At 38.3% G+C, this 21,103-nt stretch overlaps 1 protein-coding gene across 3 annotated transcripts in view; it reads left to right on the forward strand.

The window, feature by feature from the left end:
- The window catches only part of kiaa1328 (KIAA1328 ortholog), a 189,484-nt gene that overhangs the window by 87,204 nt on the left and 81,177 nt on the right, over positions 1 to 21,103 (forward strand). For all 3 annotated transcript variants that reach the window (XM_072572945.1, XM_072572928.1, XM_072572938.1), the window contains one exon: positions 4,543 to 5,216. In XM_072572945.1, the coding sequence (XP_072429046.1) occupies positions 4,543 to 5,216 (674 nt within the window). The remainder of the gene's footprint in view (positions 1 to 4,542; positions 5,217 to 21,103) is intronic.

The raw sequence follows: 21,103 nt of genomic DNA on the forward strand, positions 1-21,103 counted from the left end.
TTGTAGAAGAATTCATGATGCACCCTTTATCACTAAAGGAAATTATTTCTGTGGCAGTAATTGTTGCTGTTTTCTCACTTATATAAAAGATATTATTTAGGTTGACCCAGTTTATTATTATTTTAGTTTGTAAGATTAGACCTTTATTTGCAAAGGTTAATTGAAAAGTATCATAACTAACTTTTGAGAGATTATTTATATGAAATGAAATTTAAGAAGTTGAGACTTGAAGCTATATTTTGTTGCTTTTATAATTTTCCAATAGCAATATGCAATTATTAGCTTTGTGTTTAATTTCCATTCAAACAAAAAATGTGTGATGGCTTATCAATATAGTTCAGTCACAAAAATAATAATTTAACTTATAAAGCTATAAATGAACAGAAATTGTTTTTTGCTTTTTATATCCAGTAATAAGTTAACTTGCAGTAAATTTTCATGCTTGACAATTGATGTGATACTCTGAATTTCCATTATATTGTTCATGTTAAGTCATGCTGTGCCACTTCAGTAAATTGATCAGGTGTCATGCTGGCTAGTGACATGATTTGCAGCTTCTGAGATTATTATGCAAATTAAGTGACACATTTACTCCTGGTTAACCTGTTCGAGGATATAACATTCACACTCAGTATATTTATACGTTGTGTCCTTGTGTGGGAGGACACTTTTAAAACAACGGTTCATAACTTGATGAGCTCTGCTTCTCAGGTGTGTTGTTGAACAGCATTGCTAATAAGATAAAGATGTTTCAATGAATCCATGTTTTGTTATAGAATCATAGAGCATGGAAACAGGCCCTTCAATCCAATTCGTGCGCACCAGCCGGACAGCCCAGTCTGACTTGGTCTCATTTGCCAGCTTTTGAACCATATCCCTTCTAATCCTTTCTATTCATGCACCTAACCAGATGCCTTTTAAATGTTGTATTTGGACCACCTCTACCTCTTCTGGCAGCTCGTTCCAAACATGCACCATCCTCTGCATGGAAAAAGTTACCCCTCTGATTCTTTTTAAATCTTTCCCCTCTCACCTTAAACCTGTGCCCTCTAGCTTTGGACTCCCCCACCTGAAGAAAAAGACCTTGGCTATTCACCCTATCCATGCCCTTCATGATTTTATAAATGCCTATGAGTTCATTCCTCAGCTTCTGAAGCTCCAAGGGAAAGAGCCCCAGACTACTCAGCCTCTCACTATACCTCAAATCCTCCAGTTCTGGCAATATCCTTGTAAATCTTCACTGCATCCTCTCAAGTTTAACAACATCCTTTCTATAGAGAGGCAACCAAAATTGTATGCAGTATTCTACAAGTATCCTCGCCAATGTCTTGTACAGCTGTTGCGTGGCATTTGCAAAAACTTTGAAACAGGTCATCAACAATGCTGCGCCGTAATTAAATTTTGAATTTTTAAATATTTCTTTATGCACAAATAAAACTTGTGGTTCAAATAGTTATATACATGTGGAAAGGGAAGAGTAAAATTACCTCATTTTGGATTTTTTGTCAGTTATAATTAATTTCAAGTCTGCATGCTAATTTGTTGTACATCTAAATGAATTAAACTATTATAATGTGTTTTAATTGCCATTTTGATAAATTGTTTTTTAATGATAGCTGATCTCCTTGAAAGTGGATAAATCACCAGAAATAGATGGATTGCATCCTATCCTGTTAAAGGAAACCAGGGTGGAAGTAACTGATGTTATGAGGATCATTTTCCAATTCTGACAAGCTGCAGACAACGTACCAGAGGATTGGAGATTTAGGAACATGGTGCAATTGTTTTGAAAATGGTGTGAGTGATAGACCAAATAATTATATGCTGGCCAGCCTAACTAAGAGGGGAAGGTGATGGCTAGTTAGTGGTATTATTGCTCGATGATTAATCCAGGGACCCAGATAATGTTCTGGAGGCAGGTTTGAATACTACCATGGCAGATGGTGGAATTTGATTATAATAAAAATCTGGAATTCATTGTCTAATGACCAGGAAAACATTGTCGGAAAATCCAATCTGCTTCATGCGTATCCTTGGAAATCTGCCAGCCTTGCTTGGTTGGCCCCCATGTAACTCCAGAACCATAGCAATGATAACTCTTAACTGCCCTCTGGAATGATGGCCTAGCCAGTGATGTCCATATCCTGTGAATGTATTAAAAATAACTTAGGTAGTAGACATTTTCTTAGATTCAATTCTGAGAGAGAGGATAAAGTATCCCTTAGACATAGATTAATCAGGGATATTCTGCATGGTTAAGGAAAGTCCATGTATTACTACATTTTTGAGGAATTAACAACTGGGATTCATAGGGGCTTTGCAGGGAGTGTTGTTGACATAGATTTTAGTAAAGTATTTGACTAGCTTCCACGTGGCAGACTAGTCAGAAAAGTGAACGCCCATGGAATACAGGGGAATGTGGTGAAGAGGATCCAAAATCAGTGACAAAGCTAAGCATAATGGTTGACCGATGTTTTTGCAAATACGAAATGGTTTCTAGTGATGTTCCTCAGGGCTTCGTGTTGGGTCCTTTTTATATGTATATATGCAAAATAGTGTCTAATGGTGGCTTCAACTTCTGTCACATTAAGTGGGAGACTAAGATCATCTTTGATAGGGTGTTGGGGGATTTCCTCAAACATGGTGTTGGTGATAATATATTAGCATGGATAGAAGTGCTGGAAGAGCACAGCAGTTCAGGCAGCATCCAAGGAGCTTCGAAATCTTGGATGCTGCCTGAACTGCTGTGCTCTTCCAGCACCACTAATCCAGAATCTGGTTTCCAGCATCTGCAGTCATTGTTTTTACCTAGAATGGATAGAAGATTGGCTAACTAATAGAAGACACACAGTTGTGATAAGGGGGACATTTTCAGGATGGCAATTTGTAATTAGTGCATCACAGGGCTCAGAACTGGGGCCGCAATTATTTACAGTTATGACTTGGATGGGGCAAGTGAAAGTAATATAGCCATGTTTGCAGATGACACAAAAATAGGTGGAAAGGCAAGAGAATTATAGAATTGGTACATGAATCATCAAAAGCTATCATCCATGTTTAGTGAGTAATAGGGACTGCTAGAGGAAGTGGTAGATGCAGGTGTAGTTACAACATTTAAAAGACATTTGATAGGGACATCAATAGGAAAGGTTCAGAGAGATACGGGCCAAACCCAGGCAGGTTTACTTTGGGAAACTTAGTCAACCTAGGCGAGTTGGATCAATGGATCTGTTTCTGTGCTGTACGACTCTATATATGAATGGTTTGGCTTTAAGTGTGGGATGCTTGATTAGGAAGTTTGCAGATGACTCAAAAATTGGCAGTGAAGAGAATAGCTTCTGACTCAAATTATGTAATGGTTTGGTTGAGTGGTCAAAAAAGTGGCAAATGGAATTCAATTTGGAGAAATTGGAGGTAATGCATTTGGGGTAGGCAAATGCAGGGCTAGGGAATATGAGTGAATGGGGATGAGAGAAGAGGGGTGATATGAAAAGGCATAGAGGAAGTGAGACACCTTAGAGTACACGTTCACAGATGCTTGATGGGAGTGGGATACTCATGCAGTCACCATTTAATCCATTGGCCACTACACAACTGTGGTTTGCTGGGGGTATTGATTCCAGTTGGCACCTTAATGAGCCAAAGTAGCATATCGACACTAACTGCTGTATGTCCTGTGTCAGTTTGTTTTGCCGTCCAACATAATGGTGGAAGGTGTTTTGCTGCTGGGAGATGGGAGCAGAGGTTCTCCTACATTTGAGTGGGCCTTGTCACCTGTTTTTTTCTATGATGGGCTGCAATAAATCCAGCTGATTACTTTATTTTTGCATTCACAGCCTAATATGCTGATTATAACAAACTTTGTTTTGTTTATCAACCGGCACTCTGATTAACCAGCAAAAATTATATACCTCAAATACTGTGATTTACCATGATGTCTGAGTATGTATGGTGTAAATAGAGTATAACAGTAATGTGCGTACTTCCTACATCATGTTTCTGTTACTTAGAGTGTTTTCACATAGATTATTTTTGAGGGATAATGATATCTTGAAACTTCGCTTGGTTAGGTTTTGCTATGATTATGCATAACTTCATGATTGTCTGGAATATTTGACAAACCATTGCATTCCTGGTTCCATAGGTGCTAGTTAATAAAACGTTTGCTGTATTTCCAGCATTTTCTGTTTTTATCAGTTTATTTAATTTGTTGGTTAAGACAGCCAGATACTCAAATGATACTCATAAAAAAGTATAAATACAGAAAAGGCAAGTTAATGTTTGAGTCCAGTGACCCTTTGTCAGAACTGCATTTGTTAACTGGAAATGTTAACTACCTACAGATACTGTCAGACCTGCTGAGTTTCTCCAGTACTTTCTGTTTTTGTTTCAGATCTCCAGAATCTATAGATTTCTTTTGTTTTATTTTACTCATTTAATGACTTTGAAAATAATTTGTGCAAGAAAATGTTATCCCAATAAAGAAATCACCAATGAATGTCTCAATTTTCATAATAACCTTTGTAAATGTTTTGCTTTTAGGTATGTAGTGAGAAGAATCCTCCTCAGCTGGTTTCTTCAGACCTAGATGGCTCCTATCTTGGAACTGTGCCTCCTTGTACCTTAAATGCTTCTGGCAAAACTAAACACGTGCTTGTTGGTCCATCCTTTGCACCACAGCCTGACCTGGGCCTTTATTTCCCAAACCACAACTCTGTCCATCAAAATCAGCGTACTGAAATTTTTCCATCTCAAAATGGTTGTGGAAAAAAATCTGGCAATACAGTTCAAGGAGAGCCATTTGAAGACAGACAGTATAACATGAACAAACAGGTAGATGTGGGTGCTGTGCAGGCCGGTACCTTTTGTGATTCTGATGTCGGTCAACCTTCTTACTGTGGATGGTTGAGAAATAGAGAGCTTGCTGATGAAAATCAATTGACCAATGTAAGAAATGGGCATTTAAAGCCATTAATTGAATGCAACCCCTGCTCTGGAATGTCTCATGATCCAACAATGAATAATCAAGAGGAAGTAACAGCTGAAGAAGTTTTGAACGGAAAGAAGCTGCTCATAGACCAAAAGCAGCAACTGATCTGTCAGAAAATGGAGCTGGAACTGGAGAAAGAAAGACTGCAAAGATTGCTCGCTCAGCGGGAGACACTTTTCTTTCGTAAGCAACAGCAATTACACGAGTCAAGGTTGGATTACAGCAGGTGAGAACTTCACTGAACCTTGAACTTTCCTAATGGAGGCAATTTATCCTCTGAAATTAACCTTTATTAGATTGGCAACGAAGTTTTAATTAAAATTAACTATGTTGTCTATTGATTGCAATGGCTTTGAACTCTTTTCTTGGTACAATTTTAATAGGTTTGAACAAAGTGGTTCCCATGTGGCAGCAATTTGTCCAGTTTTTCCATTTTAACTGCTCTTAATTTTTGTTAAAACTTTACACCTGCATGGCATTGTGAATGCTAACACATTTAGAACAGCTGAAATTCCACATGGATTTTAATAACATTATAAAATAATTCAGTAATTGACAGACACAGCAAACTTCAAAGGTAGTTGAGTGGTAACCAAAATGCTTTGCTGTGAGTGTCTGTGCATATTAATAGCATAATAATGGGATGAAATGGAACTTTAGTTAAATATTCAAATTAGATTGACCACATGCTTTATTTTGGATTACAAATTTAATGTAAATGCAAATACCTTTAGTTTTACTTCAATTTACAATATAATATCTTTATTCTACAATTAGAAATAGAGGGCTTTTTTAAACCCTGCTTTACAAGAAACTATTTAATTTACTAAGACAAGATTCAAACATCCAGAGTTCCCTTGGCTCAATTCAGTAAGTGAAAAAAAGTTCCATGTAATTAGTTTTTATTTTTACTTAATTGATTTTTGCTATGTATCCAAATAAAATTTCAATATTTAACATGGAGATCAATATTAATTAATTAATGTTAATATTTGGACATCAGAACCAAGCAACCTACTTTAGATGGTGCAGTTGACTGTTTAAAAGGTAGTAGAGAGATTGGGGCGGATAAGGAATGATTTCCTATGGTCACAGTTCTAGACAATGTCAATTGTGACTTTGATTTGTTAGTGCTATAATTGGTGCTGAAGAGATTCAAGCATGGAGATACCTGTAAGGTGAATTTAGGAGGTGATAGCAGATCAAGAGATTTAAGGGAGATGGGCTGGTAATTTCTAGGGCAGTGTTATCGATAGTTTAGTTTTAAGGGGAACTAGTATTGGAGTGATATTATCACTGTTTTAGTAATTCAGAGACCAAGGCTATTGCTCTAGGAACATGTGTCTACATTCCATCATGATAGATAGTGAAATTTAAAATAGACAAATACAATCTGGAGGTAAAGTCAAATCTAATGGTGACTATGAAACCATTGTTATTAAGAAAAAAATCAGCTTCAGTAATGTCCTTTTAAGGTAGAAAGTGCCAGCCTTATCTAGACTTTAGACCCAAAGTAACATGTTTTAGCTGCACTGTGAATAGCTAAGCAAACTGCTCGGTTCAAGTTTATTAGGTATGGGCAACATTTATTGGCCTGGTCACTGATGTCCACATCCCATAAATCGATATGCAAGAAATGAATATTGCAAGCATAATAAAAATAAATATTATTAAATTTGTTATTAACCTTTGTGAATTATACAAGTTACTGCATTGGGATAACTACTATACTGTTGAGGAAATTATACCTCCTCTTCTCTTCTGAAGATTAATGTGAGTACATGCTGATAAAAATTATACCTGATTAATTATAAAATGTGAACTTGGGTGAGTTTTTTTCCTCATTTGTTTTTTTTAGTAGACTCTTTTTGTGAATATTTATTAAATAGCTGCTGGGTAATAAAATGAAAGGTCTACGGAGAGAAGGTTGTTACATGCTTTTATTTTAACTGCCATACATTATTTGCTCTGTAATTCCTTTAAAACATTGCTGCAATTGTGTCATTTGGAGAAACTGCTCAACTAGTGCAATAATAAAACAGAAATACATAAATATTAATATTAGTCACAAAGTTTTAAAAATCCAGACTCCTCCTACCCCCAAACCACCTTGCAATCTTCTTTAGAATATTTTAATGTTGACTAGGTATTTAATTGTGGGATGGTATTTATGCTAATCAAGCACTTTCCAACAGCAGTCAATTAATATTGTCCTGAGCCACAACTGTTTTTTTTAAACCTTCTTTCCTCAGACACCAATTGTATCTTCCATTTCCTGCCTTCTCTCCTTTGTAGGAAAATGACCTTTGAGATTATGGTGTATGCCTTTTTGTACCACAGCATGTAGTACATTTTCTTGCTAAGTCCTTAGGTTAGCAACCTCATGTGTTTATGCCAGGGTCTTTAGAGAAGAGATGAAATGGAGTGAGCTTTGTTGGCGTATCTGCTGGTATTTATTGTAGAAACTGATACATGTTGAAGACTTTACTGGAGGGACACTTCAAAATAAAAAAAGGAAGGAAAGCATTGATTGTATATCTCCTAAAATGACAGTATAATGTGCATTACTCTATGAGATTAAATGAATGAGTTTCAACTTAGTTTTACAACTATAAAAATAAGCCAAGTACAGTAATGCCTGTGCTGTCAGATGTCGTGGTTTGTTTCCCTCTTTTTCCTCTTTCATTCTTACTAAGATTACAAAAGGTATTGTGTGTCCTTTCAAGTACACTATCTTTCTTTGTGAGGATTCATTGCAGATAAGAACTTAATGAAATGGGTTTTTGACTGATCTGATGGAAATTTTTCTAAGCTTTAAAAATAAGGTCTTTTTTAAAGTAAAGAATTAATCACAGTGTTTGAAGTGTCTCTTAACTCCTTTTCAGTGTTTGTTGGGTTACTATGTACCAGCATGTCTTCCATCCACATAAGACCATATTATGTTGGAGCAGGAGTAGGCCTTTTGACCCATAGAGTCTGCTCTGCCATTGAGAGACCGTGACTGGTCTCTCTCATATAGTCACCACATTCTTGTATACCTTAATGTGTACAAACTCAACCTACTCAATCTATCCTCAGAAGAAAAGCCCATATTCCATGGTTGGGATTAACCAAGTGAACCTTCTCTGGATTGTCTCAATACCAGAATATTATTATTCCTTAGATAAGGGGACCAAAACTGTTTCAAATAGTCTAAGTGTGGTCTGACTAATTTTATGTGTTATTCCCTGTCTTTGAGAAGATAGTGAGCTGTTTTCTTGAATTGCTGTAGTCTGTTTGGTGTAGTTAGTTCAACAGTGGCGTTAAGACAAGAGTTCCACAATGTTGTCGCATTGATACTACAGGAACAGTGATCTGTTTCCAAGTTAGAAAGATGAGTGGTTCAGATATACAGATGGTTGTATTCCCATGTAACTAATAGCATTGTTCTTCTAGATGGTAATTGGAGTGTAGTATCTAAAAAAGCTTGGTAAGGTTCTGCAGTGCATTTTGTCTATGATGCATGCTACCGTTATTGGTAGTGCAGGTGAAGATGGTAGTGGAAGAAGTGAATGTTTTTGGCTGTGGTGTCATTCAAGCAGACTGCTTTGTCCAGGATGGAGTGAAGCTTCGGTGCAGCACGATGGCTCAGTGGTTAGCACTGCTGCCTCACAGCGCCAGGGACCTGGGTTCAATTCCTGCCTCAGATGGTCGATGTGGACTTGTTGGGCCAAAAGGCTGTTTCCATCCTACTCCTGACTTGCACCTTGTAGTTGGTGCTGAAAATGTGTTGCTGGAAAAGCGCAGCAGGTCAGGCAGCATCCAAGGAACAAGAGAATCGACGTTTCGGGCATCAGCCCTTCTTCAGGAATGAGGAAAGTATGTCCAGCAGGCTAAGATAAAAGGTAGGGAGGAGGGACTTGGGGGAGGGGCGTTGGAAATGCGATAGGTGGAAGGAGGTCAAGATGAGGGTGATAGGCTGGAATGGAGTGGAGAAACTCAGATTTCTCCAGTTTCCTCATTTCCCCTCCCCCCACCTTGTCTCAGTCAAATCCCTCGAACTCAGCACCGCCTTCCTAACCTGCAATCTTCTTCCTGACCTCTCCGCCCCCACCCCACTCCAGCCTATCACCCTCACCTTGACCTCCTTCCACCTTTCGCATTACCAACGCCCCTCCCCCAAGTCCCTCCGCCCTACCTTTTTATCTTAGCCTGCTGGACGCACTTTCCTCATTCCTGAAGAAGGGCTGATGCCCGAAACGTTGATTCTCCTGTTCCTTGGATGCTGCCTGACCTGCTGCGCTTTTCCAGCAACACATTTTCAGCTCTGATCTTCAGCATCTGCAGTCCTCACTTTCTCCTTGTAGTTGATGATCAGACTTTGAGAAGACAGGAGGCTGTAGGACACTCTGTCTCTGACCTGCTCTTCTATGCACAGTTTCAGGTCAATTGTAACATGCAGGATGTTGACAGTGGGGGATTCCATGATGATAATGGAGGTTAGATTCTCTCTTGTTGGAGATAGTCATCATCTGGTACTTGTGTGGAGCAAATGTTACTTGCCTCTTGTCAGTTTCAGTACTGTTACTGGAATGTTGTCAGGGCCCAAGACTTTTGCAGTATCCAGTGGCTCCAACTGTTTCTTGATATCAAGTGAAGTGAATTGAATAGGCAAGATACTGAATTTGGAGGAAGTGAAATGAATGATCCATTTAACACTTCTGGTTGAAGATTGTTGAAAATCCTCTAGCCTTATATTTTGCACTGATGTGCTGGGCTCTCCCATTGTTTTGGATGAGGATATTTGTGGAACCTCCTTTTCCAGTAAGTTGTTTGATTGTCCTCCACCATTCTCAAGGGGATGGGGCAGGACTGCAAAACTTAGATCTGATCTGTTGGTCATGGAATCACTTTGCTGTGTTTCACAGTTGCTGTTTGGCACACTGAGTATTCTTTGCAACTTCACCAGATTGATCCCTCATTTTTAGTTATGCCTGGTGTTGCTCCTGGAATACTCTCCGTACTTTTCTTTCAACCTGATATACTGTAATGAATCTATGATTCGAGGTATGCGTTTTTTCAAAGCACGTTTGTTTCATTAATATTTAATAGCCTTTTCATGAATTCTTCTGTACAGGAGCTGCTTCTGTCAGATTTTTGGAACATAACATTTTAGACCTTCATTTAGAAATACTGCTAGATTTTATAGGTTATCTGCTACAAAATATTTTTACATACCTGCTTTATGCAGTTTTTGATTGTATTGTTAAGTGTAAACATTTTTTTCATCAAGTTCTCCATTTTTAATTTAACAGTTTGTACATAAGCTAGTACAGTACCACACAGCAGCAAAACACATTCCCTGAAGTAAGGCATTAAGAAACAGCTATGTTGCTCAGCATGGAGGAGTCGATGGTGTTGCTGGGCTAAGTAATTCAACACCTTAAACTAATGTTCTGGAGGCATTGATTCAAATCCCCCAGACCAGATGGGCAAAATTTGAATTCAATAAAAAGCTGGCCTAATGGTGATTGAAGGACTCATGCCTGAAACATCAACTCTGTTTCTCGGATGCAGACTCATCTGCTGTGCTTTTCTGGCACCACACTTTTCGACTAATGGTGATCACTGTCAGTTATTATAAAGAAATCCTATATTGTTAATTTTTTGTCCTTTAGGGAAGGAAATCTGCCATCCTTACCTGGTCCTGCCTATATGTGTCTCCAGACTCTCAACTATGTGGTTGACTTTTAACTGCCCCAGGACCATTAGGGAGACAAGACAACCATTTTGCCTCTGTCCATGAATAAATCCTTGTTCCTGGATGTGGACCAAAGGAGGCATGGTAAATTAGAACTTTAACTTCAGGTTATGATTATTATAACTTGAGGAATGACCTATTAATTATAGAATCCTTTACTAATACAATCTTTTTTCATTCTACATTAATAATCTGCTCTGATGCATGATTTTGGTTAAACTTTTAACCAATGGCATGCCCAAATTATTTTGCATCAAAGTTGAACTGGTCACATTTTGAGTGGAGGAAAGATTCTAAAGAGACCACCATCCTTTTTGTTACTAAATGATAAACCTTAATTAACATGCAAATTTGAAGTCATTAGAATGCATTAAAGGTGTTTAACTACCTCTCCCTAAAGAAATATTCAAATTGCACTAAATGTGGTTTTAAATTATTTAATTCTCCAAGGTGTATGGTAACATTTTTCTGCTACATTTTCTTTTTAAAAAAATGACAAGGTTAAACTTTTGTTTAATAAGTAGTAATTAATATTAAAGAATGATTGTGTGTTCTAGAAATGATGATCTTTGAAATGGTCTTCATAAAAACTTAATCATTTACATTTTTAAAAAGAAACAAAAACAGTTTTGTTAACCTGTATATGGAATAATTCTTCAAATATTTATATTAAGTTGAATATATGTGTCAATAATTAATGTCAAGATGGCTTACTTGAACATCCGCTCAAGGCTTCAAGCACTAATGATTGAAGTTGAAAATAGATTCTATTAATTTGTGTATATGTTCTAACTTAGCAATTTCCATTGTAATTTCAGTTTTCCTTGTGTGGAAGGGTGGGGGTAGTGGGGGGAGGGAGGCGAGGAAAGAGAAAATCTTATTTTGTCTATAAATGTATAATAAGACTTACCACTTTAAAGGCCAATATTTTTTTTTTTTTTTTGCTTGGTCTTGAGATTGCTTTGAAGCTTTAATGCCTTAGAAATCCAACTGAACTTTTTAAATTGAATAACGTGAAAAACTAATAGTCATTGTGCAAGATAAAGGTGCGGTTGATCAAGGGACAATAACTGGACAACACCAAACTTGAGATTGAAACACTGTAACTTGTTGGAGGATGGCAAAATTGAAGGAGGTAAGAAGTTATACAGTATTAATACCCTGAGCTAGTTCAGGAAATTCAGTGGGCAAAGTTAAATGGAGAATGGGGAAAGATTGCGTAGATGAGATATTTCCAGTTATTTATAGGATATTAGCATTGCTGGCTGGTCTGGAATTTAAAGTCCATCCTTAGTTATCCCTGAGAAGGCGGTGGCGAGCTGCTCAAGCTCAATTCAAATGTCTTGCTTGGTTTTAAGATTGACTTCACAGTACAGTTGTCTTTGTTATTAAATCTTGAGCAGTGGTGGGCAGAATTGTTAGAGGTATGGCAAATAGAAACTCTGTCATTGTTCTGCTTGTCCTTGTATTGGAAACCAGTGGCTTCAGATGTCACCCTTCCCTCACCACTTGCATTCAGCCTGTTTTTTAAAAATTTGTTCACAGGATGTGAGTTTTGCTGGCTAAGCCACTATTTGTTCCCTATTCCACCACCAAGCGTGGTCAGCAGCAACACTACTGATCAAGCTAATCAAGTCCTAAAGTAATGGCTACTGTTCTAGGTCTGTGACAGGTAGTGATGGATCTAGCAAGAGGTAAGACATTCTTGACTGGATCCTCTCCAGTCTGCCTGCCACAGATGCAGATCTCCATCGCAGCATTGGTAAGAGTGACCACCACAGAGTCCTTGTGGAAACTAAAGTCCTGTCTTCACATGGAGAATAAGTACATCATGATGTGTGGTTCTATCACCATGCTAAATGGTGCTATTTCACCTGATGAAGTAGCAGTGCTCCAAGTGCTTGTGATTTCAAATAAACCCATTGGACTATAACCTGATGTCATGTGACTTCTGATTTTGTCCAGTAGAGTCCAACACCGGCACCTCCATATCATGCTAAATGGGACAAACTTTATCTACTAGTTTATCAATAAATTTGTACTTTGTGTCCCTTCCTGCCACTCTGGTTATCATTACCCAAATCACTACTCTAATCTATTTCCTTGCTGTTTTCTTTTATTTACTACATCCTGTTTGACATGATATATGCCCATCATCCCCAAACTATTTAAGTTAAAACTTTAACTACTACTATAGTTGTACAATTTGCAGAAACACTGGCTCCGGCACAGTTCAGCTGAAACTCGTCCCAACAGTACTATGACATCTACATTCCCTAGTGCTGATGCCAGTACCCCATGAATTAGTACCCATTTCTCCCACACGAATGTTTGAGTTGCATATTAATTTTGCTAGTCTTACCCTATGCTACTTCTTTCACTTGTAAACTTAGTGCATATATCTTCCTAATTTATTCAGTAGTTCTTTTTTTCTAATGCTCTGTTTCTAGCTAGTGTGTTGTCATCAGTTTTTTTTTTGTTGTGTTTGACTCCTTTAGTTTCTTTGCTTGAAGACTTTAGTCTTGGCTATTGTAGAAGAACATTTTAAAACAATATGTGCAGAGCATTTAGTTTATAGGTTATCTGCAACCTAACACATTTGTTCAAAGCAGTTGATTTAGCAGTAACTGCGCCTTCAATTTTATTGACTACTCATTTAAGCATTGGTCTGTCTTAATTGATTTCTTGGTTTTGGATTGGCTTCATATTTGTATAATATATTTGGGCACAACAATAGTCATAGAAATAGTGATGTAACATCTGCAGTTTTCAATGATGAGACATTTTGGGATGTTGTTGACCCAGTTGTGGACTAATTTTTTTAGTGGAGAGGTCAAAACAAATGGTGAAAACTTAAATAATTAGAATTTCCAAAATCTGAATCATTTAGCCAATACACACTGGTTTCTATATCAAATTTACCATCAGTGATTTCCGCAAAGATTTTCTTGAGAATCCCATTAGCATGCAAGAGAATGCAAATCTGTGGAAAACTTGAAATAGAAATCAATATAGACAATTAGCCATAGGAAAGTATGGAACAAAAACACAACTTCTGTTACAAGTGGATTGTTTTTGTAAGTCCTGAACTGACAGCAGAAACAAAAGCAAAAAAAAAGTTAAGCAAATTATTACATATTTTTCCTTTTAAATTTCATAGTCATAAAGTCCAAAACACTCTGAAATACTTACTGTTGTTGTTTTCTACATATTTTTTCAAAGTAATAATTCTCTAACAGATAACAATTTGTTTTATTAATTTGAAAATCTTTTTTCCAAAATGATTGCTTTCTCTCACTCCTGAAGAAAATAAAGCATTTGTTGTTGGATTCGCCATCTTTGATTTTAAGTAATGCAATTGAGATCTAAAATGACTTTCTAATTTATTGATCATAATAGATTGTTCACAATAACTGTCTCTCTGTAATTGTATCTTTTGAAATCTAATCGTTTATTTTAACACCTGAACACTATACCTTGTGAAAACAAGATAGGGAGAAGAGGATGAAATGGAAGGAAATAACAATCTTTAAATCTAGATTGTCATCATCATTAACTCAGTGTCAAGTACAGGCAGCCCCTGGATCGTGAACGGGTTCAATTCTTGAATCAGTTTGCAAGTCGACTTGTACGCAAGTCAGAACACAGTGCAGGACAATAACAAAGTCATTTCTAAGTGTGAGAAACATCCAAATCAGATTTTAAAATTAATATTAGCACACCTCTGTATAAGATGCTGTTCATTCGTATGAGTATTTGTATGTAAAATGCTTGTAACTTAGGGATCCCTTACACTTTAACCTGTTAGGAAATTGCTGCAGTTGTGGACTTTTTTTTAATGGAGACATCTTTTAATAGAGATATAATAATATATAGAATGCTGAGCATGTGTAAATGGACAGTATAATTTTTAACTCATGACTTCTCTTGATAAAGTAGTATGTATATTATAAATTTGCTGGGTTTAATATGATCTCAAGATAGCAATACTGTAACTATATAACTAGTTTTGTTTTAAATAATTTGGAGTAATTCTGATTTTTTTCTTAAACTGCCCATACTTCAGCTGGGTAACTTGTGGAAGATTTTAGCATTTTTGGATTAAACCTTATAGAAATAATATTAAAATTATTCTCTTCTATCTTCAAGATTTCCAGACTTACCCCAGTTATCAAATTAAAAATATGAGTTTTTGCAAGTTGTAAAGAAAAGGTAATCCAATATGAAGTATTTTTCAAGAATAAAATAATGACTATAATAGCAGCTGCAACAACTGTTTATTATATATTCATGACTTAGTTTAAAAGAGGTATTGAACAGGTTTAAAAGGTCAAACTTTCCATATGGCAAGCAGCAGTCCATTGAGTATGCTTGGTCCCTTTGTATTATTTTAAATTCAGGACATAGCATAATGTTATAAATACCTGTAATAATTTAGGTGTTGTGCAATAAAACTACTTTGCACAACAAATAAAACTATAATGTAAATAGTTCAGCATTTATGTGTCTTGTTTCAGTTAGTCCGGTAATACGAGCCAGTGAGGGTAGGAATAGGAGGATAGAGCACATGAATGCATGGCTGAGGAGCTGGTGTATGGGAGAAGGAATCTCTTTTGGGGTAGAAGTGACATGTACAAGAAGAACGAATTGCACGTAAATTGGAAGGGGACTAATATACCGGCAGGGAAATTTGCGAGAGCTGCTTGGGATGATTTAAACTAGTAAGGTTGGGGGTGGGACCCAGGGAGATAGTGAGGAAAGAGATCAATCGGAGACTGGTACAGTTGAGAAAGTGAGTCAAACAGTCAGGGACAAAGCAGAGAGCAAGGTAGGACTGATAAATTAAAGTGTATTTATTTCAATGCAAGGGGCCTAACAGGGAAGGCAGATGAACTCGGGGCATGGTTAGGAACATGGGACTGGGATATCATAGCAATTACAGAAACATGACTCAAGGATAGGCAGGACTGACAGCTTAATATTCCAGGATACAAATGCTACAGGAAGGATAGAAAGGGAGGCAAAGAGAGGAGGGGGTGGCATTTTTGCTAAGGGATAGCATTACAGCTGTGCTGAGGGAGGATATTCCCGGAAATACATCCAGGGACGTTATTTGGGTGGAACTGAGAAATAAGAAAGGCATGATCACCTTTTTGGGATTGTATTATAGACCCCCTAATAGTCAGAGGGAAATTGAGGAACAAACTTGTAAGGAGATCGCAGCTATCTGTAGGAATAATAGGGTGGTTATAGTAGTGGATTTTAACTTTCCAGACATCGACTGGGACTGCCATAGTGTTCAGGGTTTAGATGGAGAGGAATTTAAGTGCGTAAAAGACAATTTTCTGATTCAGTATGTGGATGTACCTACAAGAGAAGGTGCAAAACTTGACCTACTCTTGGGGAATAAGGCAGGGCAGATGTCAGTGAGGGAGCACTTTGGGGCCATCGACCATAATTCTAATAGATTTAAAATAATGATGGAAAAGGTTACACCAGATCTAAAAGTTGAAGTTCTAAAGTAGGGAAAGGCCAATTTTGACGGTATTAGGCAATAACTTTTGAAAGCTGATTGGGGGCAGATGTTCGCAGGTAAAGGGACGGCTGGAAAATGGGAAGCCTTCACAAATGTGTTAACGAGAATCCAGAGAAAATATATTCCTGTTAAGGTAAAAGGAAAAGCTGATAGGTATAGGGAATGCTGGATGACTAAAGAAATTGAAGGTTTGGTTAAGAAAAAGAAGGGGCAGCACGGTGGCTCAGTGGTTAGCACTGCTGCCTCACAGCACCAGGGTCGCAGGCTCGATTCCAGCCTCGGCAACTGACTGTGTGGAGTTTGCACATTCTCCCTGTGTCTTCGTTGGTTTCCTCTGGGTGCTCCGGTTTCCTCTCACAGTCCAAAGATGTGCAGGGCAGGTGAATTGGCCATGCTAAATTGCCCATACTGTTAGGTGCATTAGTCAGAGGGAAATGGGTCTGGGTGGGTTACTCTTTGGAGAGTCGGTGTGGACTGGTTGGGCCGAAGGGCCTGTATACACACTGTAGGGAATCTAATCTAAAATGTAAGGTATAGGATAGATCGAGTGAATCCTTAGCAGAGTATAAAGGAAGTAGGAGTATACTTAAGAGGGAAATGAAGAGGGCAAAAAGGGGACATGAGATTGCTTTGGTAAATATAATTAAGGAGAATCCAAAGAGTTTTTACAAATACATTAAGGACAAAAGAGTAACTAGGGAGAGAATAGGGCCCCTCACAGATCAGCAAGGTGGTCTTTGTGTGGAGCTGCCAAAAATGGGGGAGTTACTAAATGAGTATTTTGCATCCGTATTTACTGTGGAAAAGGATATGGAAGGTATAGACTGTAGGGAAATAGATGGTGACATCTTGCAAAATGTCCATATTACAGAGGAGGAAGTACTGGATGTCTTGAAATGGGTAAAGGTGGATAAATCCCCATGACCTGATCAGGTGTACCCTAGAACTCTGTGGGAAGCTAGAGAAGTGATTGCTGAGATATTTATATCATCGATAGTCACAGGTGAGGTGCCGGAAGACTGGAGGTTGGCTAACATGGTGCCACTGTTTAAGAAGGGTGGTAAAGACAAGCCAGGGAACTATAGACCAATGAGCCCAACGTGGGTGGTGGGCAAGTTGTTACAGGGAATCCTGAGGGACAGGATGTACATGTATTTGGAAAGGCAAGGACTGATTAGGGATAGTCAATATGGTGGCTTTGTGTGTGGGAAATCATGTCTCACGAACTTGATTGAGTTTTTTGAAGAAGTAACAAGGAAGATTGATGAGGGCAGAACAGTAGACGTGATCTGTATGGACTCCAGTAAGGCGTTCGACAAGGTTCCCCATGGGAGACTGATTAGCAAGGTTAGATCTCATGGAATACAGGGAGAACTAGCCATTTGGATACAGAATTGGCTCAAAGGTAGAAGACAGAGGGTGGTGGTGGCAGTTGTTTTTCAAATTGGAGACCTGTGACCAGTGGAGTGCCACAAGGATCGGTGCTGGGCCCTCTACTTCTTGTCATTCACATAAATGATTTGGATGCGAGCATAAGAGGTACAGTTAGTAAGTTTGCAGATGACACCAAAATTGGAGATGTAGTGGACAGTGAAGAGGGTTACCTCAGATTACAACAGGATCTTGACCAGATGGGCCAATGGGCTGAGAAGTGGCAGATGGAGTTTAATTCAGATAAGTGCGAAGTGCTGCATTTTGGGAAAGCAAATCTTAGCAGGACTTATACACTTACTATTAAGGTCCTAGGGAGTGTTGCTGAACAAAGAGACCTTGGAGTGCAAGTTCATAGCTCCTTGAAAGTGGGGTCGCAGGTAGATAGAACGGTGAAGAAGGCGTTTGGTATGCTTTCCTTTATTGGTCAGAGTATTGAGTACAGGAGTTGGGAGGTCATGTTGCGGCTGTACAGGACTTCGGTTAGGCCACTGTTGGAATGCTGTGTGCAATTCTGGTCTCCTTCCTATCGGAAAGATGTTGTGAAACTTGAAAGGGTTCAGAAAAGATTTAGAAGGATGTTGCCAGGGTTGGAGGATTTGAGCTTTGGGGGAGGCTGAACAGGCTGAGGCTGTTTTCCCTGGACCGTTGGAGGCTGACGGGTGACCTTATCGAGGTTTACAAAATTATGAGGGGCATGGAGAGGGTAAATAGGCAAAGTCTTTTCCCTGGGGTCAATGTCCAGAACTAGAGGGCATAGGTTTAGGGTGAGCGGGGAAAGATATAAAAGGGACCCATGGGGAAATTGTTTCACGCAGAGGGTGGTATGTGTATGGAGTGAGCTGCTAGAGGAAGTGGTGGAGGTTGGTACAATTGCAACATTTAAGAGGCATCTGGATGGGTATATGAATAGGAAGGGTTTGAAGGGATTTGGGCCAGGCGCTGGCAGGTGGGACTAGATTAAGTTGGGATATCTGGTCGGCATGGATGGATTGGACCAAAGGGTCTGTTTCTATGCTGTACATCTCTATGACTCTGTGACTCGATATTCCATTTTAGTCCAGAGCAGCTATTAAACCATTCAGTCTATACAAAATGTCGTATTTGCATATTCATATTGAGGAATGATGTCTTCATTTTATTGTGGTCTTGCACTGCTTAATTTTAGTAAATATGCAGTATTTTAATTTTTCTGTCTCCTTTTTTGTTCAGTAAATCGCTGCGTCAAGCCATCTCAATCGGAACATTCCTAAATTGTGATTCTAATCTTTGTTATATTGTAAAATTAAATTAGTGAAAGCATTTCACAAAATGTAGAAAAATGCATGAAATATATTGTTTACTTATCTGAATGAAAAAAATGCAAAAAGCTTAACACACCCAGTGCATGGTAGTTTGCTTGATCGCAATGTCTCCACCATTGGTGCATTGTGATAGCAGTATAAACCATTGGAAAGATATACTGGAGCAACTTGCCAAGTCTCCTTGACATTTTATTCCTCAACTGAAGTTTTACTACGTAGGAAACAAGACTAGTGAGGTTATGAGAATACCACCTGTAAACTTCACTCGAAGTCTCACCATCCTGATGTGGAATTATTTTGCCTTTCCCTCTCTGACATGGAGTCAAAATCAAGTTTGTTTTGTTTGTTCGCTTTTTCAAGAAAGTCAGGGTTACTTCAAAAGAACTGAAAAATGACCATTTATGGAACATCAAAACATGCTGTCTGTAAGCTGTGTCATTCCTATTCAGTGATATATAGCAGGCAAAATTTGATTCTGGAGTCAAATTGATGATACCAGAAAGACAATGGTGACACATGTTCTTATTTTTAAAAGCTTCTTCACAGCTCTAACACATATCAAAAAAAGTCTGAAAGTTGCACTCACCAGTACAACATGCATAAAATAATCCTAATCTGGCAGTTCACTACCTCTTTAACTGTCTTAATTCAGACCTGGAATTGGAAACGAAGGAAGTATGGCACAAGTCAAACTTCCTCAGCCCCAGAAAGTCTCTGGATGGGAGATTTTGTGGGGTATTTCTGAAGTATTATTCACTATTTTGCAGGAAATATAAAATACTGGAGATGCTGGAAATCTGAAACTAAAAATTTTGATAATATTTAATAGGTTAAGTGAAACTTCGGAGAGTGAGCTGAAGGAATAATGTTCCAGATCTATAACGTTTCAGTTTGTGGTCTTATGGTCTTTCACCCTGACTTATTGAGTATTTCAAGCCTGCTTCATTTTATCACTGTTGTATAGGTTATTTTACTGCATTTACAAGGTTTTCTTGTTATTTCATGTTCAGTGTCACATAACGCTGTCAGATGAAATATCTTAAAACAATTTGCTTTATGTGATTTCCTTATTCTTGATTGGTAGATATTTGGGAATTCAAGTGTGGTTAGTTTAACAGATGGTGGTCATTCAAACAGATCGAAGAATTATAATTTTTTGTTTGATGTGCTGGACATATATCGTGTTACTGCACAGGACTAGACCATTTATGACCTTAAGCCCACATTGTCTTTTTTTCTTTCCAGCTTTCCAGTATTCCTTTTTTTCAAACAACTTTCTGAATTAGGTAAAAATTTTCCTTCTTACTCATTTGTTTAATAATGTGTCCCTCTTTAGTTCTTTTTATGGTAATTGTATGCCTTTCTTATCATGTGATTGGTTGATGAAAAATATATAATAACTAAGTTTGGGAGAAGATTTGTTGCTCGGGTGCTCGTTGTTGTGGTTCTGTTCGCCGAGCTGGGAATTTGTGTTGCAGACGTTTCGTCCCCTGTCTAGGTGACATCCTCAGTGCTTGGGAGCCTCCTGTGAAGCGCTTCTGTGATGTTTCCTCCGGCATTTAAAGTGGCTTGTCTTTGCCGCTTCCGGTTGTCAGTTCCAGCTGTCCGCTGCAATGGCCGGTATATTGGGTCCAGGTCGATGTGTTTGTTGATAGAATCTGTGGATGAGTGCCATGCCTCTAGGAATTCCCTGGCTGTTCTCTGTTTGGCTTGCCCTATAATGGTAGTGTTTTCCCCAGTCGAATTCATGTTGCTTGTCATCTGCGTGTGTGGCTACTAAGGATAGCTGGTCATGTCGTTTCATGGCTAGTTGGTGTTCATGGATGCGGATCGTTAACTGTCTTCCTGTTTATCCTATGTAGTGTTTTGTGCAGTCCTTGCATGGGATTTTGTACACTACATTGGTTTTGCTCATGCTGGGTATCGGGTCTTTCATTCTGGTGAGTTGTTGTCTGAGCGTGGCTGTTGGTTTGTGTGCTGTCATGAGTCCTAGTGGTCGCAGTAGTCTGGCTGTCAGTTCGGAAATGCTCCTGATGTATGGTAGTGTGGCTAGTCCTTTGGGTTGCGGCATGTCCTCGTTCTGTTGTCTTTCCCTTAGGCAT

This window comes from Chiloscyllium punctatum, chromosome 1 (assembly GCF_047496795.1).
Source record: "Chiloscyllium punctatum isolate Juve2018m chromosome 1, sChiPun1.3, whole genome shotgun sequence".
NCBI classification, from domain to species: domain Eukaryota; kingdom Metazoa; phylum Chordata; class Chondrichthyes; order Orectolobiformes; family Hemiscylliidae; genus Chiloscyllium; species Chiloscyllium punctatum.